The sequence below is a fragment of the Oncorhynchus masou genome, chromosome 1 (genome assembly GCF_036934945.1).
Source record: "Oncorhynchus masou masou isolate Uvic2021 chromosome 1, UVic_Omas_1.1, whole genome shotgun sequence".
In the NCBI taxonomy this organism is placed as follows: Eukaryota; Metazoa; Chordata; class Actinopteri; order Salmoniformes; family Salmonidae; genus Oncorhynchus; species Oncorhynchus masou.
In genome coordinates, this window is record NC_088212.1 from 39505292 (window position 1) to 39526087 (window position 20796).

The following is a 20796-nucleotide window of genomic DNA, read 5'->3' on the forward strand; positions in this document are numbered from 1 at the left end:
TTTCTTATATCTGTCTTTCTTGAGGGATGTCATCTGAGTTCAGACATGATATGTGTTTACAATAGCTGACACATAGACCTACTCCAAAATGAGTAATATACACAACCCTTTGTTATAGCCTCATGCTATCTATAGGCCCCTTCAGTTGTAAATTAATGTATTTCATATATTTCCTACATCATTAGATTTAGGGAACCCTTAACTGTCAAAGACAGTTGACATGCAATATAGTATATTATGGGTAAAATATAATTGTGTAACCTAACCGTTGCAATTACTGTCCCGCTTGAGGGCATTTCTCCCTGATGAACTGTGACATATTTACATGGCAGTTACTGCCATCCTTGGCTCCTGATAGGAACTGCATCTCATTTCCAGTTACATACACTCAGCTGATCAAAGAGGCATAACCTATAGCTCAGGCAGAACACAGACAAAACAAGGAGTTATTACTTTTGTATCATTTGCTTTCCCATGCAATGACAAAAATCAGGAACAAATGTCCTATAATTAACTTTCATCAGCTTTCAAACATCTTACTAGGTACAGGCCCAACAACCCTTAATACTATTTTAGCACATTACTACCTTAATTATTGTTAAACCAGTGGCTATAAGTATTATAAATTAATATAATATCAGAATAATCACTTGGGATCACTAGGATCCCAAGAATAGTCCAGAACTCTTGATTATGGCTGATGATACACAGTGGTAAAGGGTATTAGCACTAGGCTACAGTAAGTAAAAGTTTTGGCCAAGTTCAGAGCTTTTCACAGCCCAGGATAATATGGTGTTCACTTGGCTGATCTGTGTGACTCGCCAGGGAGGAATGTGTTTTCACAGCCATCCCTCCCATGCATCACAAGGGCTGGGATTTAGCCCATCGGGCTCTGGTCAAAAGTAGTACACTATAAAGGGAAAGGGTGGAATTTGGGACAGAAATAGAGTGGCTTTCAGTCCAGGGGTAATTAGAGTGGATCTGTATAAAAGTAAAAATCCCTCTATTGCTCCTCTGCAGGGTTTGTTTGTCTGGCAATGGGGCAGGCAGCAGGCCTTTAAAGCCCTAGCTCTCTACCCTCTGTGATGTCCAGAGTCTGAGAGAGGAGGAGAGCCCACTAATGAGCACCATTTGTGCCCTTCATTTACATGCATGCTGGTTAATAGCCCACTACCAGGGTTTTACTGCTGCTCAGTCCGCTCATGCTGAAGTGGGGGTCTAATGGAAACACTATTCATCCTTTTCACACACAGGCTGACCATTGCAGGGCAGGGATTTGGGAATTATATGAGTTAACTGCAGCTGGATTGCTCAGTAAAAGTCACTTCTAGAATTACTATTTACCTGGACATGGGCTTTTGTGTTCATTTTAGTGATGGATAGTGAACATAGATTTTTTTTTAAAGATAGGCCTAGAAAGAAACTCACAGCCTGGTAAAGGGTGCAATAAAATGTGTAATGGTGGGGGTAGGTAATGTTAAGGCGGTATTTTTCACACCTTCACATGGTTGTATTGGCACAAAAAGCTGTAACACTAATCCACCATGAAAATTCTTCATGCCTATCAGATAAAAAAAATTAACTTGCTAATGACTAGAATGTGTCCTCAATTTTCTCATCATAGACTAAAAAACCCATGCTCCTAATCTCTCGAATTAGATTGTGTCTATTAGATTAGAGTTGAGAGACATCGCTATTTGGTTATACAGACAAATAGCACAGCGGTTTTTTACTGTCTACATTCGTTTTTTAACATTCTTTGTTTTACAGACGTCTACTGGGCAGTGCCAATATGGGCGACCGATGGCTTCAAACCCTCTCAATGGCCAAGAATTAGCATCAAGATCAGGGTTTAGGCCTATATACATCGTTGGTTTGAGAGTAGGTCTGCTGTAGGGCGTAGTTCGCGATGCCATGGACCAGAGCTAGTTGAAAAAGTAGAAAATTAACTCAACATCTGTTTCATTTATCCAATAATGGGCACTGTATATATAAGATTCATAAACTCTATCTATAAGTGTGATAGCAAATTATATATTTTTTGTTCGTTATTCCCACAGAGTGCATTGCAGTTTGCTGCTACGGAACCTCGTGAATTGGACAACTTGTATCCGGACACATTAGTAGCTGTACTCAGTTTAGAGCTAGCGGAAGGTAAACAGAGAGCTGTCAACATGGCTGAGGTAAGGGATTTTGTGATCAGTTTTAATCATAAATACCCCCGCTGCAGTCTGAAACAATATACTTTCGTCATCTGAATAGTATAATAGTTACACATTTGCTAATTCAAATGGATATCGTCTTTACCCCTGATTAACTGTTAACTAGCTTGCTAGCTAACTCGGCTAAGTTAGTAGTTAGCCTATCGAAGCTAACATTATACAGCTAAAGAATTGTGGGTTGTTTGTCTTTGATATGATTAAACTTAGCATTGTAATTGTATTAAATTATATTAGCCAACTCGTTTTTGGTGTTATTTTTCTAACGAATTTGTGAAGCAGATTGAGAAACGTCGTTTTGCTTCTGAGTTAACGTTAGCTAGATAATGACATTGCTAGTGCTTCTTTACAGTGGAACTAACAGCGTTTAACTACTTTGTACAAACCAATTGTATAAGATGTTTCAAAAATAGGTTATATTTGACAAAATTCCATGACGTACAGTAAGGCATTGTTGGCAGAATAGCAGAATAGATGGATGCAATTCAATGGATGATTCACATAATTCACCAATTAATTTCTTGGTAGTCCAAAAAATATTGCTATCAGGTTTTAAATCACAGCTGGCCTGTTACATTGTTTGCTGCCTTCACCCATTCGGGATGCACTGTTTCAATAAAAATTGTACTCAATATGTTGAACAAAAACGGTCCACTGTCACTAAGGCTAGGAATGTCAATACAATGAAACTAGCAAGAGCAATGATCACAAGTCAGTCATAACGTGGCTAATAGTCTAGCACATGTGTCAAACACAAGGCCAACCGGCCGAATAGGACCCTTAAGCGACACACAACCTGCTGCAAATCACCGTGTAAAGGAGAAACGTGTAGACCTATTACAGTAACATTTGAGCAGTAGCCTAGGCTGGCTATTTAACTACAATACATTTTGAGTGCACAATGCAGCAAAGATGCATTCAACCGCACAGGTGAACATGTTTTAAGTGTAAGTGTTACAATAACCTATAGCTCGTTTTTTATTTATTTAATTGAAAGTTATTAAATCCGTTTTGATTAGGGTCGCAGCATATTATGCACATTGCAAGCAAAGCAGCAAGCGAATGCTGGACAAATAATTACCTATTTTGTTTTAATATGTTAAAATGCTATATACAGCATCCTATGTACATAAGTGGACATTATAAATGGACATGTTTTTTTTCCAATAAAACAATGGCCAGTTTAGGTTGCATGTTTAAAAAACAACAAGTAGGCTATATATGGCCAGTGTGCTGATTGAGTTTGACACCTCTGAGCTAGCGTGTCTACTTATGTGGCTAGTTATTTATTTAGCAGGTTAGAAACACGATAGCTAGCTATCAGCTGGGAGGATGTCATGTCATTGGAGGAGTGGGTGAGTGGCTGACCCTTTCCCCTCATCGTTTTTTGGCGGCTAGAGCTAGAGATGCAGGTGTCGTTTGGTTAGCTAGCAATAAGTGTGAATTGAATTGCTTTGCTAGCTAGCTATGCTGAACTTGAACAACTGTTATCAACAGTTAACATATCTCTTAGTTGTAAATCAAATGTATTTGTCATTGATCAAATGAGCGGACAGGCAGGCAAGTTCCTATTCAGTTGTGAAAACGTGGGTTGGGACAAGCATGCATTGGCAGGTAAGCTGCAGAAGGACGAGCAGGTTACTATTCCCCGTCGTTTATCATTGCAATTTTGACGGCCAACTAGCTGAAAAAGTTTGAAAGGTTTTTATCTAATGTTCCCTTGTTCGATTTTTAGCTCATCTTGCTCTGGCTAGAATTAGTTGTTGATCTTGTTGTTGATGTGCGTAGGCAACTGAGGGGTAGAGAGCCTACTTGTTCACAGTTGTTTGATCAATAGGACTGTGAAGTTCCCAAATCCAAGAGGACTCTCGTGGTTTATACATATTTGCAGAAGTCCATTCAGGTGTATTTTGTGGCTTTTGACGAATGAGTTTTAGTTATTTAAAGTCACACTATTGCTACTGCCTGTAAGCACACAGTCCAGTTCAATGTGAACGATGGCAGGGCCGTGTGGCAAATGGTATACTTGCATATAAACCTACTTTAGCTCTGATTGGGTATGGCTCACCGGTCTGCATAGACTTCAATCCTGGACAAGACAGATGTTTTTTATTAGGTTTTATTTACTGCAGTGTCTATTAATTGTCCAAATACACTGCCGCTTTCCCACTGTATATTGCTATAGAATTTTCACAAATGCCTTACTATACGTTATTCTGAAACATTCTATGAAAATGTCAAAATGACCATAACTAAGTACTCGCTTGTCAGATAATGTAACAAAATACCAAATAATTTATATTCTTCCTGGGGGTATATATGAACAGATTTAATAAAAATGTATTGGTGCTAAAACATTGTCAGTTCCACTTTTAAATCAGATCCAACAATAACACATTCCCTCATTCCATTCTTTTTTTTTATCTGGAAGTTGAATAGGTTTCCCCCTCATAACTATTATAACTAATGGCTAATATTATAACTCTTAATGTAATATAACTAACGCTATTCACTTATTACAATGCAATGGCAGTAACTTATTGGCCTACCTTGTGTAGATGGTTGTAGGGTAGACAAGTCAGCATATGAGAGTAGAAATGTAATTGTGGATTTGATTGTGTTCACTTACTTTAGCTTAGCTATCAAAACTCTAAGAAGGAGTTATTAAATGTCCCTTATCTGTCTGTGTACTTCACAATAACACTATTCAGATAGGTATGCTAGCTAATTAGTTAAGTATTTCATGAGACTGTTTTCAGAATGCAATGTTGAAAAAAAAAACATCTAACCTATTGGTGCTGGTTATTTAAAATGTTAGGAGAGAGAGAGAGAGAGAGAGCGAGAGAGAGAGAGAGAGCGCGAGAGAGAGAGAGAGCGAGAGAGAGCGCGAAAGGGAGAGAGAGAGGGATGGACGGACCGACCGACCAACCGACCATGGGACTATTAGCCAATAGGTGTAACTATTTACATTTTAGTCATTTAGCAGACGATCTTATCCAGAGCGACTTGCAGTAGTGAGTGCATACATTCTTTTACTCTTCTTCTCTGGCATGTTATGTGAATAGATTTTTCCTTCAGACAAAAATAACCCTGAAATGGCTATAGCTCCTACTACTCTCCCACCAATTAGAACATCATTGCTTAGATAAATCCCGATAACCTAGCTAGATAAACATGTCAGATTAGAGTTGATGATATCTTTTAGTGTTGTCTGGGAAGCAGCCAGAGACCACTGTTAAAACAGCTTGGCGTAATGATTGATTATGCATCTAATAGCCGTAAAATATTAAACACGGTGATCAAGTTTTTAAAATTAGTTTTGTAATTTTTTGTTGGAGTGTGACAGGTACAAAATTCATACCAATTCATATATTCAGTTCATATAACATGCTCCTGTGGGCTGCCACTCAAAAGAAAAAGAAAAGTAAAAAAAAATACAGAGAAATTATCATATTGATAACATAGGATTTGTGATAATAAACTTGGTGTGTAAAGAAAAATAAACAAAAAGGGCCTCCACCCCAGCTCCCCCCAGAAACCATGTTTTTCACAATCATGAAGTGGAACGACATTTATTGAATATTTCAAACTTTTTTAACAAATCAAAAACTGAAAAATTGGGTGTGCAAAATTATTCAGCCCCTTTACTTTCAGTGCAGCAAACTCTCTCCAGAAGTTCAGTGAGGATCTCTGAATGATCCAATGTTGACCTAAATGACTAATGATGATAAATACAATCCATCTGTGTGTAATCAAGTCTCCGTATAAATGCACCTGCACTGTGATAGTCTCAGAGGTCCGTTAAAAGCGCAGAGAGCATCATGAAGAACAAGAAACACACCACGCAGGTCCGAGATACTGTTGTGAAGAAGTTTAAAGCCGGATTTGGATACAAAAAGATTTCCCAAGCTTTAAACATCCCAAGGAGCACTGTGCAAGCGATAATATTGAAATGGAAGGAGTATCAGACCACTGCAAATCTACAAAGACCTGGCCGTCTCTCTAAACTTTAAGCTCATACAAGGAGAAGACTGATCAGAGATGCAGCCAAGAGGCCCATGATCACTCTGGATGAACTGCAGAGATCTAGAGCTGACGTGGGAGACTCTGTCCATAGGACAACAATCAGTCGTATATTGCACAAATCTGGCCTTTATGGAAGAGTGGCAAGAAGAAAGCCATTTCTTAAAGATATCCATAAAAAGTGTTGTTTAAAGTTTGCCACAAGCCACCTGGGAGACACACCAAACATGTGGAAGAAGGTGCTCTGGTCAGATGAAACCAAAATTGAACTTTTTGGCAACAATGCAAAATGTTATGTTTGGCGTAAAAGCAACACAGCTCATCACACTGAACACACCATCCCCACTGTCAAACATGGTGGTGGCAGCATCATGGTTTGGGCCTGCTTTTCTTCAGCAGGGACAGGGAAGATGGATGGAGCCAAATACAGGACCATTCTGGAAGAATACCTGATGGAGTCTGCAAAAGACCTGAGACTGGGACGGAGATTTGTCTTCCAACAAGACAATGATCCAAAACATAAAGCAAAATCTACAATGGAATGGTTCAAAAATAAACATATCCAGGTGTTAGAATGGCCAAGTCAAAGTCCAGACCTGAATCCAATAGAGAATCTGTGTAAAGAACTGAAAACTGCTGTTCACAAATGCTCTCCATCCAACCTCACTGAGCTCGAGCTGTTTTGCAAGGAGGAATGGGAAAAAATTTCAGTCTCTCGATGTGCAAAACTGATAGAGACATACCCCAAGCGACTTACAGCTGTAATCGCAGCAAAAGGTGGCGCTACAAAGTATTAACTAAAGGGGGCTGAATAATTTTGCACGCCCAATATTTCAGTTTTTGATTTGTTAAAAAGTTTGAAATATCCAATAAATGTTGTTCCACTTCATGATTGTGTCCCACTTGTTGTTGATTCTTCACAAAAAAATGCAGTTTTATATCTTTATGTTTGAAGCCTGAAATGTGGCAAAAGGTCGCAAAGTTCAAGGGGGCCGAATACTTTAGATTCCCCTAAGTCCCCCATCCGCCTAAACATCCAAGGCACTGTACATATTCGGCCCCAAAGAAAGTAAAAAATATAAAAATGGATATGCATTGAACTTTGCGACGGCCCCCTTTTTGCCACATTTCAGGCTTCAAACAAAGATATAAAACTGCATTTTTTTGTGAAGAATCAACAACAAGTGGGACACAATCATGAAGTGGAACAACATTTATTGGATATTTCAAACTTTTTATATATATATGTATGTATGTATGTATGTATGTATGTATGTATGTAATGTAATGTAATGTAATGTATGTGTTGGGCTTTATCTGAGATTATTCTTTACACAGAAAGAGTATTTGTCTAGGCCTCAATTGTTCCTTGACTTACTCCATTCATTATTGTTGTCGTTAATTCTGTTATGACTTCTAATAGTTACTGTATCCACTGGCGAATTGGGAGAGAGTGAGCCAACATTTGTTTTTGCGGCAGTGCTGCCTGACAGCAGTAATCATCTCTGACTGAGAGATTGAGGAAGCTGTCAGCGTTAAGTAATATTGTAGATGCAAAGCATTAAATATTTACATTCATGCTCCTTAACATTTATTATGTAACTTTGTCCTAGCAGCATTTACCTGCAGGGCGCTCACACATCATATGAAGTTTATGTCATTTTGAGGACATTTCATCAGTACAAAACAAAGTTGTAGTGAGTGTAGGGCAATTCCACGTTAACAAATTGTTGCTCATACTCAGGTTTTTTTTACTTTAAAAGTATGCCAAACAAAACCATTGATTACAAAGTTAAACCATACAACCATATGCACAAGGACTACTTTTAAAGTTCCACTGGCAATTTCACAAAAACACATTCTAAGAACAATGCAGATATCAAGTTTGGTAACTAAATGACTGTAAATAACTCCCTCCAGTTTTTTATGTGATCACATATTCCAAAAACGGTTAATTTATTAATACTTCAAATTAATTACTTTATTAGTACTCAGAATTAAGATTGAAAGATGTCTGCAGAAAGAATGGGGTGTCAGCTATTATATGACACCTTGAGTTTGAAACCTCTATTTTGTATAATGGAACTACAGTAAATGAAGTGGATCAACACCTGGTAACAGAATGATGGTAACATCATGGGTCCCTGATCTGTACTATAGAGAAATGCATACCGGTAATTATGAATGTCATTCTCTTCATAGTGATATATCCTGAATAGGTAGAAGAATGTAATATCCTCCTTTGCATGTTTGGTTGTTATTCCACACAATGGCTATTATTCTAATGAGCACTGCCCAAAACAAGACCAAATTTGATGGGACTGGACCAAATCTGTACCAATAATAGACGTCAGTATTTCACAAGTTTGGACATCACAGCAGAGTATAGTTCAGTACAGTAAAATGCAGTAGAGTACAATACAATACATTATACTTTATTCTACTCTGTACAGCATAGTGTTGCACAGTATACCGAAACTTCTGTACTTTTTCTATACTAGAACCTAAAAAACAGTTTGGTACTTCTGTCAAATGTGTCTCACGTCATCTACTGATTGAAATAGGATCAAGTCTGTCTATCAGCGCAGCCGATGTCGCCTATCAGCGCAGCCGATGTCGCCTATCAGCGCAGCCGATGTCGCCTTGTAGCGCGAGACCACCGCGCTTGCTCCGCTTACCTATTGCTAGCTCTAGCCTGTCCTGAGGAACCACTTCACTCACTGGGAGTCTGGGCTGCATCACACTTGAATAATGCAAAACAGCATATAGAAATGTTGCAACTGTTCATAACTGTTCACAAGACAATGTCCATCACAGGCTAGACCACTTTACAATGCAAGAAGATACCGGTGGCTTCCAGCTTTGTAGGCTAACTTTCCTTGCTGGCTTACAGCTGAAGCTAACATCAATTCAATACTCTAGAGTTTGTTAACAAAAAATATTGCTGATTTCAAAGCTGATCGTCACCATAAAGTTTATTTATTCACTTCTTCTTCCCACCTCATGTCTCTCCCAGTCAAGATCCTCTTCGCTCAATCCTCAAACGGAGAGAAATAGTAATGACGTCTTTTTGTAGGCAATAACTGCTATGGTTCGTTGGTCAAAGCCTATAGGAAAATGAATGGCGTTTTTGCATGCACACACTCCTATTAAATATGCATTCACCTGTATTGTGAATAGACCTAGGCTACATTTTGATTTACCCAGTTTATCAATAGACTAGAGATTTACCTTTTAAATAAATTAATACCATTATGATATGTAGTTAGGTTGATAAAAAGCCTAAGTCAAATTGATTGTATGATTTGTACAATTGATTCATTAATGCATACATTCATAAATAAAAAATGTCTAACGTAGTTATATTGAACTCAAAAGATCCGTCTGGATCAGGTGCCATTCTGTGAATTTAGCTAATACGCCTTATTTTTTCACGCTACAAAATTTTGGTATTGAGTATCGTGATACTAAATATGGTATTGGTATCGAAGTCAAAATTCTGATATTGTGTCAACGCTACTACTGTATTGTACTGACCTCTACTCAACTTTTCTTTACTGAACTGTGCTGTCCAAAGGTGTGAAACAGATGTTTATGTTTGGTTCAGATTTGGATTGGCCAAATTTCAACAACTTTTCAACGTCCGTGGACATCCGGCTTCAGTCGGTGCTCAGTGGGTGAGAGGGCTGTTACAGTAAATGGAAAGAGCTGGGACTCATGGAGAGGTGACATTAACTGGAGAGAAGAGAGATTGGGTGAGAGAGAGGGAGGGGTTGTACAGACTGTTTTTATACTCCTGCTTTAACCACATCTTGATTGAAAGAGAAAGCAAACAGTTATGAGCTGAATATGACAGTATACAAGTGGAAGGGAGGACAGTAGCAGGTGACCCAACGGTGGATTGTCACTACTATGAATTCCCATTGTTGCCGATTCAGTTGTAGTCATTCCGTTCCATCTTTTTGGGGGGTGGGGGTCATTCTGTTAGCGATTTGGTAACAGAATGATGTGTTTCAACCACTTAACAATCTGGTTTATGATTTATTATCAGTAAAAACCCTATTACTAATTGGTAGGCTACCTTTACTTAGTACTTCTGTGAACTTTCATTATCCTCCCTTGTCATGAGGGAGAGATTAGAAAATATCTTCAAGATATGTGGGTTTTTGGTAACAGAATGACAAGACATTAGGCAATATTTCTTGAACGTACAGAAGGCACTTTTTTTTCTGCAAAATAAAATAAAAATGTTGGCATGGTCTTTACTTCAACACACTATTGTGTTTTGATGTATTGCTAATACCTTTTAAAGCCCCTTTTCTGCTAGCCGTTTGTTTTAAGCCCTATTTTTCATCTGTTTGAACAGAAATCAAAGCAGTTGCCATTTCTAATATTTAGGATGGAAAATGCTTGAGAAATATTTATATGTCTCTATATCTAAAAAAATATAGACTTTTAGCTTTCACTTGACACAATCTGACGTGTTCCTATGAACTTCACATGTTACTGGTCAAGTTTTTAAAACTTTTTTTTTTTTTTTTTTTACATAGAAATGCCTTTATGCTACAGTAGTCTGAGACACTACTGAAGCTACAGTGTGGTTTATGAAGGACCTCACAAAGTATATAATTTTAGCACAGCACACTGTAGGCTAATCATTATTCAGAGTCTTTGTCCCAAATGGCACCCCATTCCCTATGTAGTGCACTACTTTTTATCATGGTCCATTGGGCTCTGGTCAAAAGCAGGCACTATAAAGGGAATAGGGTGCTCGTTGGAATGCAAGCCACCCCTCCCACTCCTCTGGGGGTCATTTAGGTTGATGGTCTCCCAGTCTGGTTGTGGTTTCCATTATGAAACATGTTAAAGTTATGAATGATTAACGTTAGCCGTCCTAATTCATTGTCTTCTTGTTGGATCAGATAATAGGGTGGTGTTCCATGTCATTTGTTTCCTTATACTGGTGTTTAAGCATTGCCAAGTCTAATTTGTGATTAATAGGTTACACATTTTGTTTTCAACAGTCCTCCATTTCTCAGCATTCATTATCTATCAGTGTTCCTGTCTAATATAAAACAAGCTGCAAGGCAGCTATAGAGTCCACTCCCTACTGCATTGTAATTTTGCAACAAGAAACTGCTATCTGTTTTTCAGTAAAATGGCAGCCATTTTATATTATTTACAAATCAATGAAATTGTATTTGTCACATGAGTTAAAAAGTAAGGGGGAGGGGAAAGGTAAATAGTAACACAATAAAATAACAGTAATGAGGCTATATACAAGGAGTACTGGTACCAAGTCAATATGCAGGGGTACAAGGTTATTGAGGTAATATGTACATGTAGGTAGGGGTAAAAGTGACAGAATAGGGCTCTCGGTTAAAGAAATTAATTATGCTTGTTGATATGGTAGTTTGTTCTAGCTACTTCATGCCAACAGATGTTGAATAGATTTGGCTAATAGGCAAAATTATATATTTTTTTGTCGTAGAAATTCAAATTGTCTGGTGTGCACATCTTGGCTATGTCATCTATGTATGCGATCTAGGCCTAAACGTTAATACATTTTTTGTTGAATCCTCACTGAGCTCTTCAACTAGCCTAAAGCCCATTTTCCCTCTCCTTCCTTCCAGACTCACAGCTTGCAGGATATGAGGCAGCAGGCGGCTATCGCTGCCAAAGTGTTCATCCAGAGAGACTACACCAATGGCACGGTCTGCCAGTTCCAGACCAAGTTCCCTTCTGAACTGGAGACCAGGGTACGCTAAAGCACTCTGATAACACTGTGATCTGGGCATATATGCATAGTGTCTCAGAGTAGGAGTGCAGATTTAGGATCAGTTTGTCCTTTTTTAGAGAACAATGAATAAGATTGCATGGATAGGCAGGACCTGATCCTAAATCAGCACTCTCCCTTATCTGCAAAGCCTTCTTGCAAGATCTATTTGATAGATCAGGGCTCTACAGTGGGACAATTTTACTCGCATATGCACCAAAATAATTTGTTGTGCTGATCTAATTTGCTGTGCTGATCTTGCTATTTAGGAGCACCAGTGCGCCAAGAAAAAGTAAGGATTTTATCTTCAATACCTCATTGTGCTCCAAATTTATTTGTGTGCGCCTACATTTTTCAAAATAGGCGCATACGTGCACCTTGTAAAAATGGTCAGCGTAGAGCCCTGGATGTATAACATGATTCTTTCCCGTGTCCAGCTCCTGCAGATATACCGTGCATTTGGAAGGTATTCAGACCTCTTGACTTTTTCCACATTTTGTTACATTACAGCCTTATTCTAAAATGTATTAAATTGTTGTTTTTTTCTCATCAATCTACACACAATACCCCATAATGACAAAGCAAATGTATTAAAAATAAAAAAATCACATTTACATAAGTATTGCCAGCAGCAATTACAGCCTCAAGTCTTCTCTGGTATGACGCTACAAGCTTAGCACACCTGTATTTGGGGAGTTTCTCCCATTCATCTTTGCAGATCCTCTCAAGTTCTGTCAGGTTGAATGGGGAGAGTCATTGTAAAGATATTTTAGTTCTCTCCAGAGATGTTCGATCCGGTTCATGTCCGGGCTTTGGCTCGGCCGCTCAAGGACTTGTCCCAAAGCCACTCCTGCGTTGTCTTGGCTGTGTGCTTAGGGTCATTGTCCTGTTGGAAGGTGAACCTTCCCCCTAGTCTGAGGTCCTGAGCGCTCTGGAGCAGGTTTTCATCAAAGATCTCGCTGTACTTTGCTCTGTTCATCTTTCCCTCAATTCTGACTAGTCTCCCAATCCCTGCCGCTGAAAAACATCTCCACAGCATGATGCTGCCACCACCATGCTTCACTGTAGGGATGGTGCCAGGTTTCCTCCAGAAGTGACACTTGGCATTCACGCCAAGGAGTTCAATATTGTTTTCATCAGACCGGAGAATCTTGTTTCTAAAGGTCCTGATTCCTTTAGGTGCTTTTTGGCAAGCTCCAAGCTGGCTATCATGTGCCTTACTGAGGAGTGGCTTCCGTCTGGTCACTCTACCATAAAGGCCTATTTGGGGAGTGCTGTAGAGATGGTTGTCCTTCTGGAAGGTTCTCCCATCTCCACAGAGGAACTCTGAAGCTCTATCAGAGTGACCATTGGGTTCTTGGTCACCTCCCTGACAAAGACCCTTCTCTCCTGATTGCTCAGTGGTGCTGGGTGGACAGCTCTAGGAGAGTCTCGGTGGTTCCAAACGTCTTCCATTTTAGAATGATGGAGGCCACTGTATTCTTGGGGATCTTCAATGCTGCAGAATTTTGTTGGTACCCTTCCCCAGATCTGTGCCTCGACAAAATTCCTTCGACTTCATGGCTTGGTTTTTGCTCTGACATGCACTGTAAATAGACAGGTGTGTGCCTTTCCAAGTTATGTCCAATTAATTGAATTTATCACAAGTGGACTCCAATCAAGTTGTAGAAACATCTCAAGGACGATCAATGGAAACAGGATGCACCTGAGCTCAATTTCTAATCTCATTGCAAAGGGTCTGAATGCTTTCTTATTTTTAATACATTTGTTAAAATGTTTAAAAACCTGTTTTCGCTTTGTCGTTATTGCGTGTTGTGGGTAGATTGATGAGTGGGGAAAATTATGTAATCCATTTTTGAATAATGCTGAAAATGTGGAAAAAGTCAAGGGGTCTGAATTCTTTCAGAATATCTCATCTATCAGTTAGAGACGTGTGGGGTTAGCAGAAGGCTAGGAGCAGAAAACATCAAGTGCAGCTGACGACTCCAATACACTTTCACTGATCTAGTATTTACCCTTCATCCTGTTATGCTTGAGAGCAGTGACTGGTTTAAAAAATAGTGTTTGGTAATGATCCAGGGAATGGAATGAAGCAGGTCCATGAGGAAAACTGCCTCCACCTGTTCCATGCCCACATAAAAAATGTGCTGCTAGCAAAATGGGGGGGTTGACATTCATGTGTCACATGAAAAGAGTAGCTTTACAACACAGCTTTTGGGTTTAATGGCACTTCCCTCTTGATTGGGTGGTCTCTCTTTGGCACACTTGTTTTCCTGTAGGATGCACTACACATACCACTGCTGAAGAAATACATCGTGCTACTCCTCAGGGAGTCCATCCACAGCTACAGTGCCTCATCATAAAAAACCTTTCCAACATTTCTCCCATCCCCTTGCTAGCATAGTATATCATAGGCAATGTACTGCCAAACATTTTAAGTGAGCTTGTTCTTTTTTATACAGTCATATTTATTTCACCTTGTCAAGATTTTATTTTCTTTATTTTTCAAATCTCAGGAGTGACAAAATACCTCGTTCATCAATTTAATAAAATACTTAATTTTATTCAACTTTGGATTCATGTTGCTCTTTAGCTGGAATAGCTCATGGGGCAGCACATTGTGTTGATGATTTTCACCTCTATTTAAGGTTATTTAGTTGTTGTTATTATACATTATTACATGTTCCTTTTCTATCTTAAGTATAGGTAGAAGAAAATGTCTGGGAAATTGTTCATTGTATTTGGCAGATAGCTAGCCAGACCTGCCAGGGACAGTGAAATAAATTGATAATGCTGTCAAATTTCCTCCACTTCCAATTTGCACATGTTGACCTTTCCCTTTTTTTTCCTTCTTCAAATTCACAGTAGATCGCTTGATGCAAAGTAGGCTAAATAAGTTGTTTAAGATGGTATCTGGATCATTCCACCACAAAAAGCACAAGAAAGAGGATTTTGACACCCACCATCTCAGAATCTTCTGAAATCGTTTCTGTAGTTATTTTCTTGAAATATAGTTTGATCTCTGATTACATTAAGCTAATTGCTTGCACCCAAATTGGTCATTTTAATTTATAGGATTCACATAATATTAAATGATGGGCTCCCGAGTGGCATAGTGGTCTAAGCCACTGCATCTCAGTGCTAAAGGCGTCACTACAGACACCCTGGTTTGAATCCAGGCTGTATCACAACCGGCCGTGATTGGGATTCCCATAGGGCTTTGGCTGGTGTAGGCCGTCATTGTAAATAAGAATTTCTTCTTAACTGACTTGCCTAGTTAAACAAAGGTTACATTGAAAAAATATATATGTATACAATATCATTACATTATGTTTGACAAGTAGTATGAAGCTGCGGCTTGTAGGATTGTTTATTCACTATATGTAATGTATTCTCAGTGAATTTGAAGTAGCTTTCATTTCCCCCCATGAATAAGTGTAAAAGTACCAGTACCAGTTTTGCCCCCTCTAGATGCCGCTGTTCCTGCTATTGCCACACCGTTTTATCTACACTGATCAAAAATATAAACGCATCATGTTAAGCATTGGTCCCATGTTTCATGAGCTGAAATAAAAGATCCCAGGAATGTTCCATACGCACAAAAAGCTTATTTATCTAATTTTGTGCACAAGTTTGGTTACCTCTAACCACCACAAACACATCCTATGGCGTTCTGCATTAGCATCGAACAGCCCCCGTGATATGCAACTTTTCGGGGAAGCTAGAATCCAATATCCACAGGCAGTTAGCTTTTTCAAGCAGAAATTTGCTTCCTGCAACACAAACTCCAAAAAGTTCTGGGACACTGTAAAGTCCATGGAGAATAAGAACACCTCCTCCCAGCTGCCGACTGCACTGAAGATAGGAAACACTGTTACCACCGATAAATCCACTATAATTGAGAATTTCAAGAAGCATTTTTCTACGGCTGGCCATGCTATCCACCTGGCTACCTCTATCCCGGTCAACAGCACTGCACCCTCCACAGCAACTCGCCCAAGCCTTCCCCATTTCTCCTTCTCCCAAATCCAGTCAGCTGATGTTCTGAAAGAGCTGCAAAATATGGACCCCTACAAATCAGCCGGGCAAGACAATCTGGACCCTTTCTTTCTAAAATGATCTGCCAAAATAGTTGCCACCCCTATTACTAGCCTGTTCAACCTCTCTTTCGTGTCGTCTGAGATTCCCAAAGATTGGAAAGCAGCTGCGGTCATCCCCCTCTTCAAAGGGGGGACACTCTTGACCCAAACTGTTACACACCTATATCTATCCTACCCTGCCTTTCTAAGGTCTTCGAAAGCCAAGTCAACAAACAGATTACCCAGCATTTCGATTCCCACCATAACTTCTCCGCTATGCAATCTGGTTTCAGATCTGGTCATAGGTGCACCTCAGCCACGCTCAAGGTCCTAAACGATATCTTAACTGCCATCGATAAGAAACAATACTGTGCAGCCGTATTCATTGACCTGGCCAAGGCTTTCGACTCTGTCAATCACCACATCCTTATCGGCAGACTCAATAGCCTTGGTTTCTCAAATGATTGCCTCACCTGGTTTACCAACTACTTCTCTGATAAAGTTCAGTGTGTCAAATCGGAGGGCCTGTTGTCCGGGCCTCTGACAGTCTCTATGGGGGTGCCATAGGGTTCAATTCTTGGACCGACTCTCTTCTCTGTACACATCAATGATGTCGCTCTTGCTGCTGGTGAGTCTCTGATCCACCTCTACACAGACGACACCATTCTGTATACTTCTGGCCCTTCTTTGGACACTGTGTTAACTTTTTATGGCTGCAGAGGCAGTATTGAGTAGCTTGGATGAAAAGGTGCCCATTGTAAACGGCCAGCTCCTCAGTCTCAGTTGCTAATATATGCATATTTTTATTTGTATTGGATAGAAAACACTCTGAAGTTTCCAAAACTGTCAAAATATTGTCTGTCAGTATAACAGAACTGATATTGCAGGCGAAACCCTGAGGAAAATCAAAACAGGAAGTGGCTTCTATTTTGAAAACTCCCTTTGCTGGATTTAAAGGGATATGAACCAAATTCCTTTTCCTATCACTTCCTCAAGGTGTCAACAGTCTTCAGCATAGTTTCAGGCTTTTATTTTGAAAAATGAGCCAGAACGATAACATCGCGTCAAGTGGTCACATGCGTTTTGCTCGCACAACAGAGTTTGGATAGGTATTGCTTTTCCCTCTCCTACTGTGAAAGACATTTGCGGTTGATATATTATTGATTATATATTTTAAAAACAACCTGAGGATTGATTATAAAAAAATGTTTGACATGTTTCAGTGGACATTATGGAAACTATTTGGAATTTTCGTCTGCGTTGGTGTGACCGCTCTTTTCTGTGGATTTCTGAACATAACGCGACAAACAAACATAGGTATTTTGGATATAAAAATAATCTTTATAGAACAAAAGGAACATTTGTTGTGCAACAGTCTCGTGAGTGAAAACATCCGAAGATCATCAAAGGTAAACGATTAATTTGATTGCTTTTCTGATTTTCGTGAACAAGCTTCCTGATGCTAAGTGTACTTAATGTTTTGTCATGCGATCGATAAATTTACCCAACCACTTGGATTGCTTTCGATGTAAAGCATCATTTCAAAATCTGACACGACAGGTGGATTAACAAAAGGCAAAGCTGTGTTTTCCTATATTGCACTTGTGATTTCATGAATATAAATATTTGTAGTAATATTTATTGAATGTAGCGCTATGCTATTCAGCGGTTGTTGATGACACTTATCCCGTTAGTGGTATTGCAGCCATAACAAGTTAACAACCCTCCAGGCGAGCTTCAATGCCGTACAACTCTCCTTCCGTGGCCTCCAATTGCTCTTAAATACAAGTCAAACTAAATGCATGCTCCTCAACCAATCGCTTCCTGCACCTGCCCGCCCGTCCAGAATCACTACTCTGGATGGTTCTGACTTAGAATATGTGGACAACTACAAATACCTAGTTGTCTGGTTAGACTGTAAACTCTCTTTCCAGACTTACATCAAACATCTCCAATCCTAAATTAAATCTAGAATTGGCTTCCTATTTCGCAACAAAGCATCCTTCACTCATGCTGCAAACATACCCTTGTAAAACTGACAATCCTACCGATCATCGACTTCGGCGATGTCATTTACAAAATAGCCTCCAATACCCTACTCAATAAATTGGATGCAGTCTATCACAGTGCCATCCGTTTTGTCACCAAAGCCCCATATACTACCCACCATTGCGAGCTGTACACTCTCTTTGGCTGGCCCTCGCTTCATACTCGTCGCCAAACCCACTGGCTCCAGGTCATCTACAAGACCCTGCTAGGTAAAGTCCCCCCTTATCTCAGCTCGCTGGTCACCATAGCAGCACCCACCTGTAGCACGCGCTCCAGCAGGTATATCTCTCTGATCACCCCCAAAACCAATTCTTCCTTTGGCCGCCTCTCCTTCCAGTTCTCTGCTGTCAATGACTGACTGGAACGAACTACAAAAATCTCTGAAACTGGAAACACTTTATCTTACTCACTAGCTTTAAGCACCAGCTGCCAGAGCAGCTCACAGATTACTGCACCTGTACATAGCCCATCTATAATTTAGCCCAAACAACTACCTCTCCCCCTACTGTATTTATTTATTTATTTTGCTCCTTTGCACCCCATTTATTTTTTATATCTCTACCTTGCACATTCTTCCACTGCAAATCTACCATTCCAGTGTTTTACTTGCTATAGTGTATTTACTTTGCCACCATGGCCTTTTTTTTGTTGTTGCCTTTTCCTCCCTTATCTCACCTCATTTGCTCACATTGTACGTATATAGACTAATTTTACGACTGTATTATTGACTGTATGTTTGTTTTACTCCATGTGTTGTTGTATGTGTCGAACTGCTTTGGCCAGGTAGCAATTGTAAATGAGAACTTGTTCTCAACTTGCCTACCTGGTTAAATAAAGGTAATAAATATGAGCATTTCTCCTTTGCCAAGATAATCCAGCCACCTGACAGGTGTGGCATATCAAGAAGCTGATTAAACAGCATGCACCTTGTGCTGGGGACAAGTTTTGAGGGAGTGTGCAATTGGCATGTTGACTGCAGGAATGTTCACCAGAGCTGTTGTCAGAGAATTTAATGTTCATTTCTCTACCATAAGCCGCTATAAGTGTTGTTTTAGAGAATTTGGCAGTACATCCAACTGGCCTCACATCCTCAGACCAACTGTAACCACGCTAGCCCAGGACCTCCACATCCAGCTTCTTCACCTGCGGGATCTTCTGAGACCAAACACCAGGACAGCTAATAAAACTGAGGGTTTGCACAACCGAAGAACTTCTGCACAACTGTCAGAAACCATCTCAGCAAAGCTCATCTGCGTGCTCCTCATCAGGGTCTTTATCTGACTGCAATTCGGCACCATAACCGACTTCAGTGGGCAAATGCTCACCGCCAATGGCCTCTGGCACGCTGGAGAAATTTGCTCTTTACGGATTAATCTCGGTTTCAACTGTACCGAGCAGATGGCAGACAGTGTATTGTCTTGTGTGGAAGAGCGGTTTGCTGATGTCAACAGAGTGCCCCATGGTGGGGTTATGTTATGGGCAGGCATAAGCTCCAGACAACAAACACAATTGCATTTTATCGATGGCAATTTGAATGCACAGAGATACAGTGATGTGATCCTGAGGCCCGTTATTGTGCAATTCATCCGCCGCCGACCCCATGTCGTACACAATTCCTGGAAGCTAAAAATGTCCCAGTTCTTCCATGGCCTGCATACTCACCAGACATGTCAATGGAAATAAATTGTGTGGTTATCCTCACAATTCAAGCCAGTCCACAATGAAAATAATTCACTTTATTCTTCTCTTAGGCTAAATCTGTGTCCAGGAAATGGCCCCTGTATGTGTGGTTTATTCCCCATTGAAAACGTTTGGGATTAGTAAGACCAGGGATGGGCAACTGGCGGCCCGTGGACCAATTGTTGAGCGTTAGGTACAATTTAGAAATTTGGTTGTGCATCCAACAGTTTTTCTCTTATGTCAGTCACTGGCAGTCACTCAATCAACCCATGTCAACAATTTTTTTTTTTTTTAGATTGGTAAATTAGTCTGATGGCCAGTTATCTAAACTTCTAGTAATCATGGTCGAATTACCGATTGGGCGGGTGTTCCATTGGGGCGGCAGGGTAGCCTAGTGGTTAGAGCGTTGGACTAGTAACCGGAAGGTTGCAAGTTCAAATCCCTGAGCTGAACAGTGGCAGTTAACCCACTGTTCCTAGGCCGTCATTGAAAATAAGAATTTGTTCTTAACTGACTTGCCTAGTAAAATAAAGGTAAAATAAAAAATAAATAAAAAATTGACTATCTCACTCATATCATATTAAAAACTGCAACAACAAAAAATCTCAACAATATGGCCAAAATGTTGAATTGTAGGGAATTAGCTGTAAAACTGCAGACCTTCATGACAAGTTCCAATCTTTTGTGTCCCCTCTATCAAAGTTGCGCTTCCCTGAGTTAGACCATTCCTGGTGGGGAAGCAAACCATTAGAATACAGCAGTTCGAATGGTTTCGATGTGTCTTCAATGGTAAAAGTCACAAACACACACTGTATAGGTTTGTAATGGTATTGGGTTGGGTCTAATGTTAAATGTCACTTATCACACAACATGTATATAAAAAAAACATAAGACTACCATGAAATGGTTTCTAATTGTATTTTTGTATTAGGGTAGTCACAATATTTAGTAACTGCCCATTTCTCCAGGA

The 20796-nt window shown here is 39.8% G+C and overlaps 1 protein-coding gene across 2 annotated transcripts in view; it reads left to right on the plus strand.

Annotated features, from left to right (window-relative positions):
* Positions 1-2110: 2110 nt before the first annotated feature.
* LOC135543973 (golgin subfamily A member 7-like) overlaps positions 2111-20796 on the plus strand; it is a 38062-nt gene continuing 19376 nt past the window's right edge. For both annotated transcript variants that reach the window (XM_064971287.1, XM_064971294.1), the window contains exons 1-2: positions 2111-2183; positions 11876-12001. In XM_064971287.1, the coding sequence (XP_064827359.1) occupies positions 2175-2183; positions 11876-12001 (135 nt within the window). In that variant the 5' untranslated portion in view covers positions 2111-2174. The remainder of the gene's footprint in view (positions 2184-11875; positions 12002-20796) is intronic.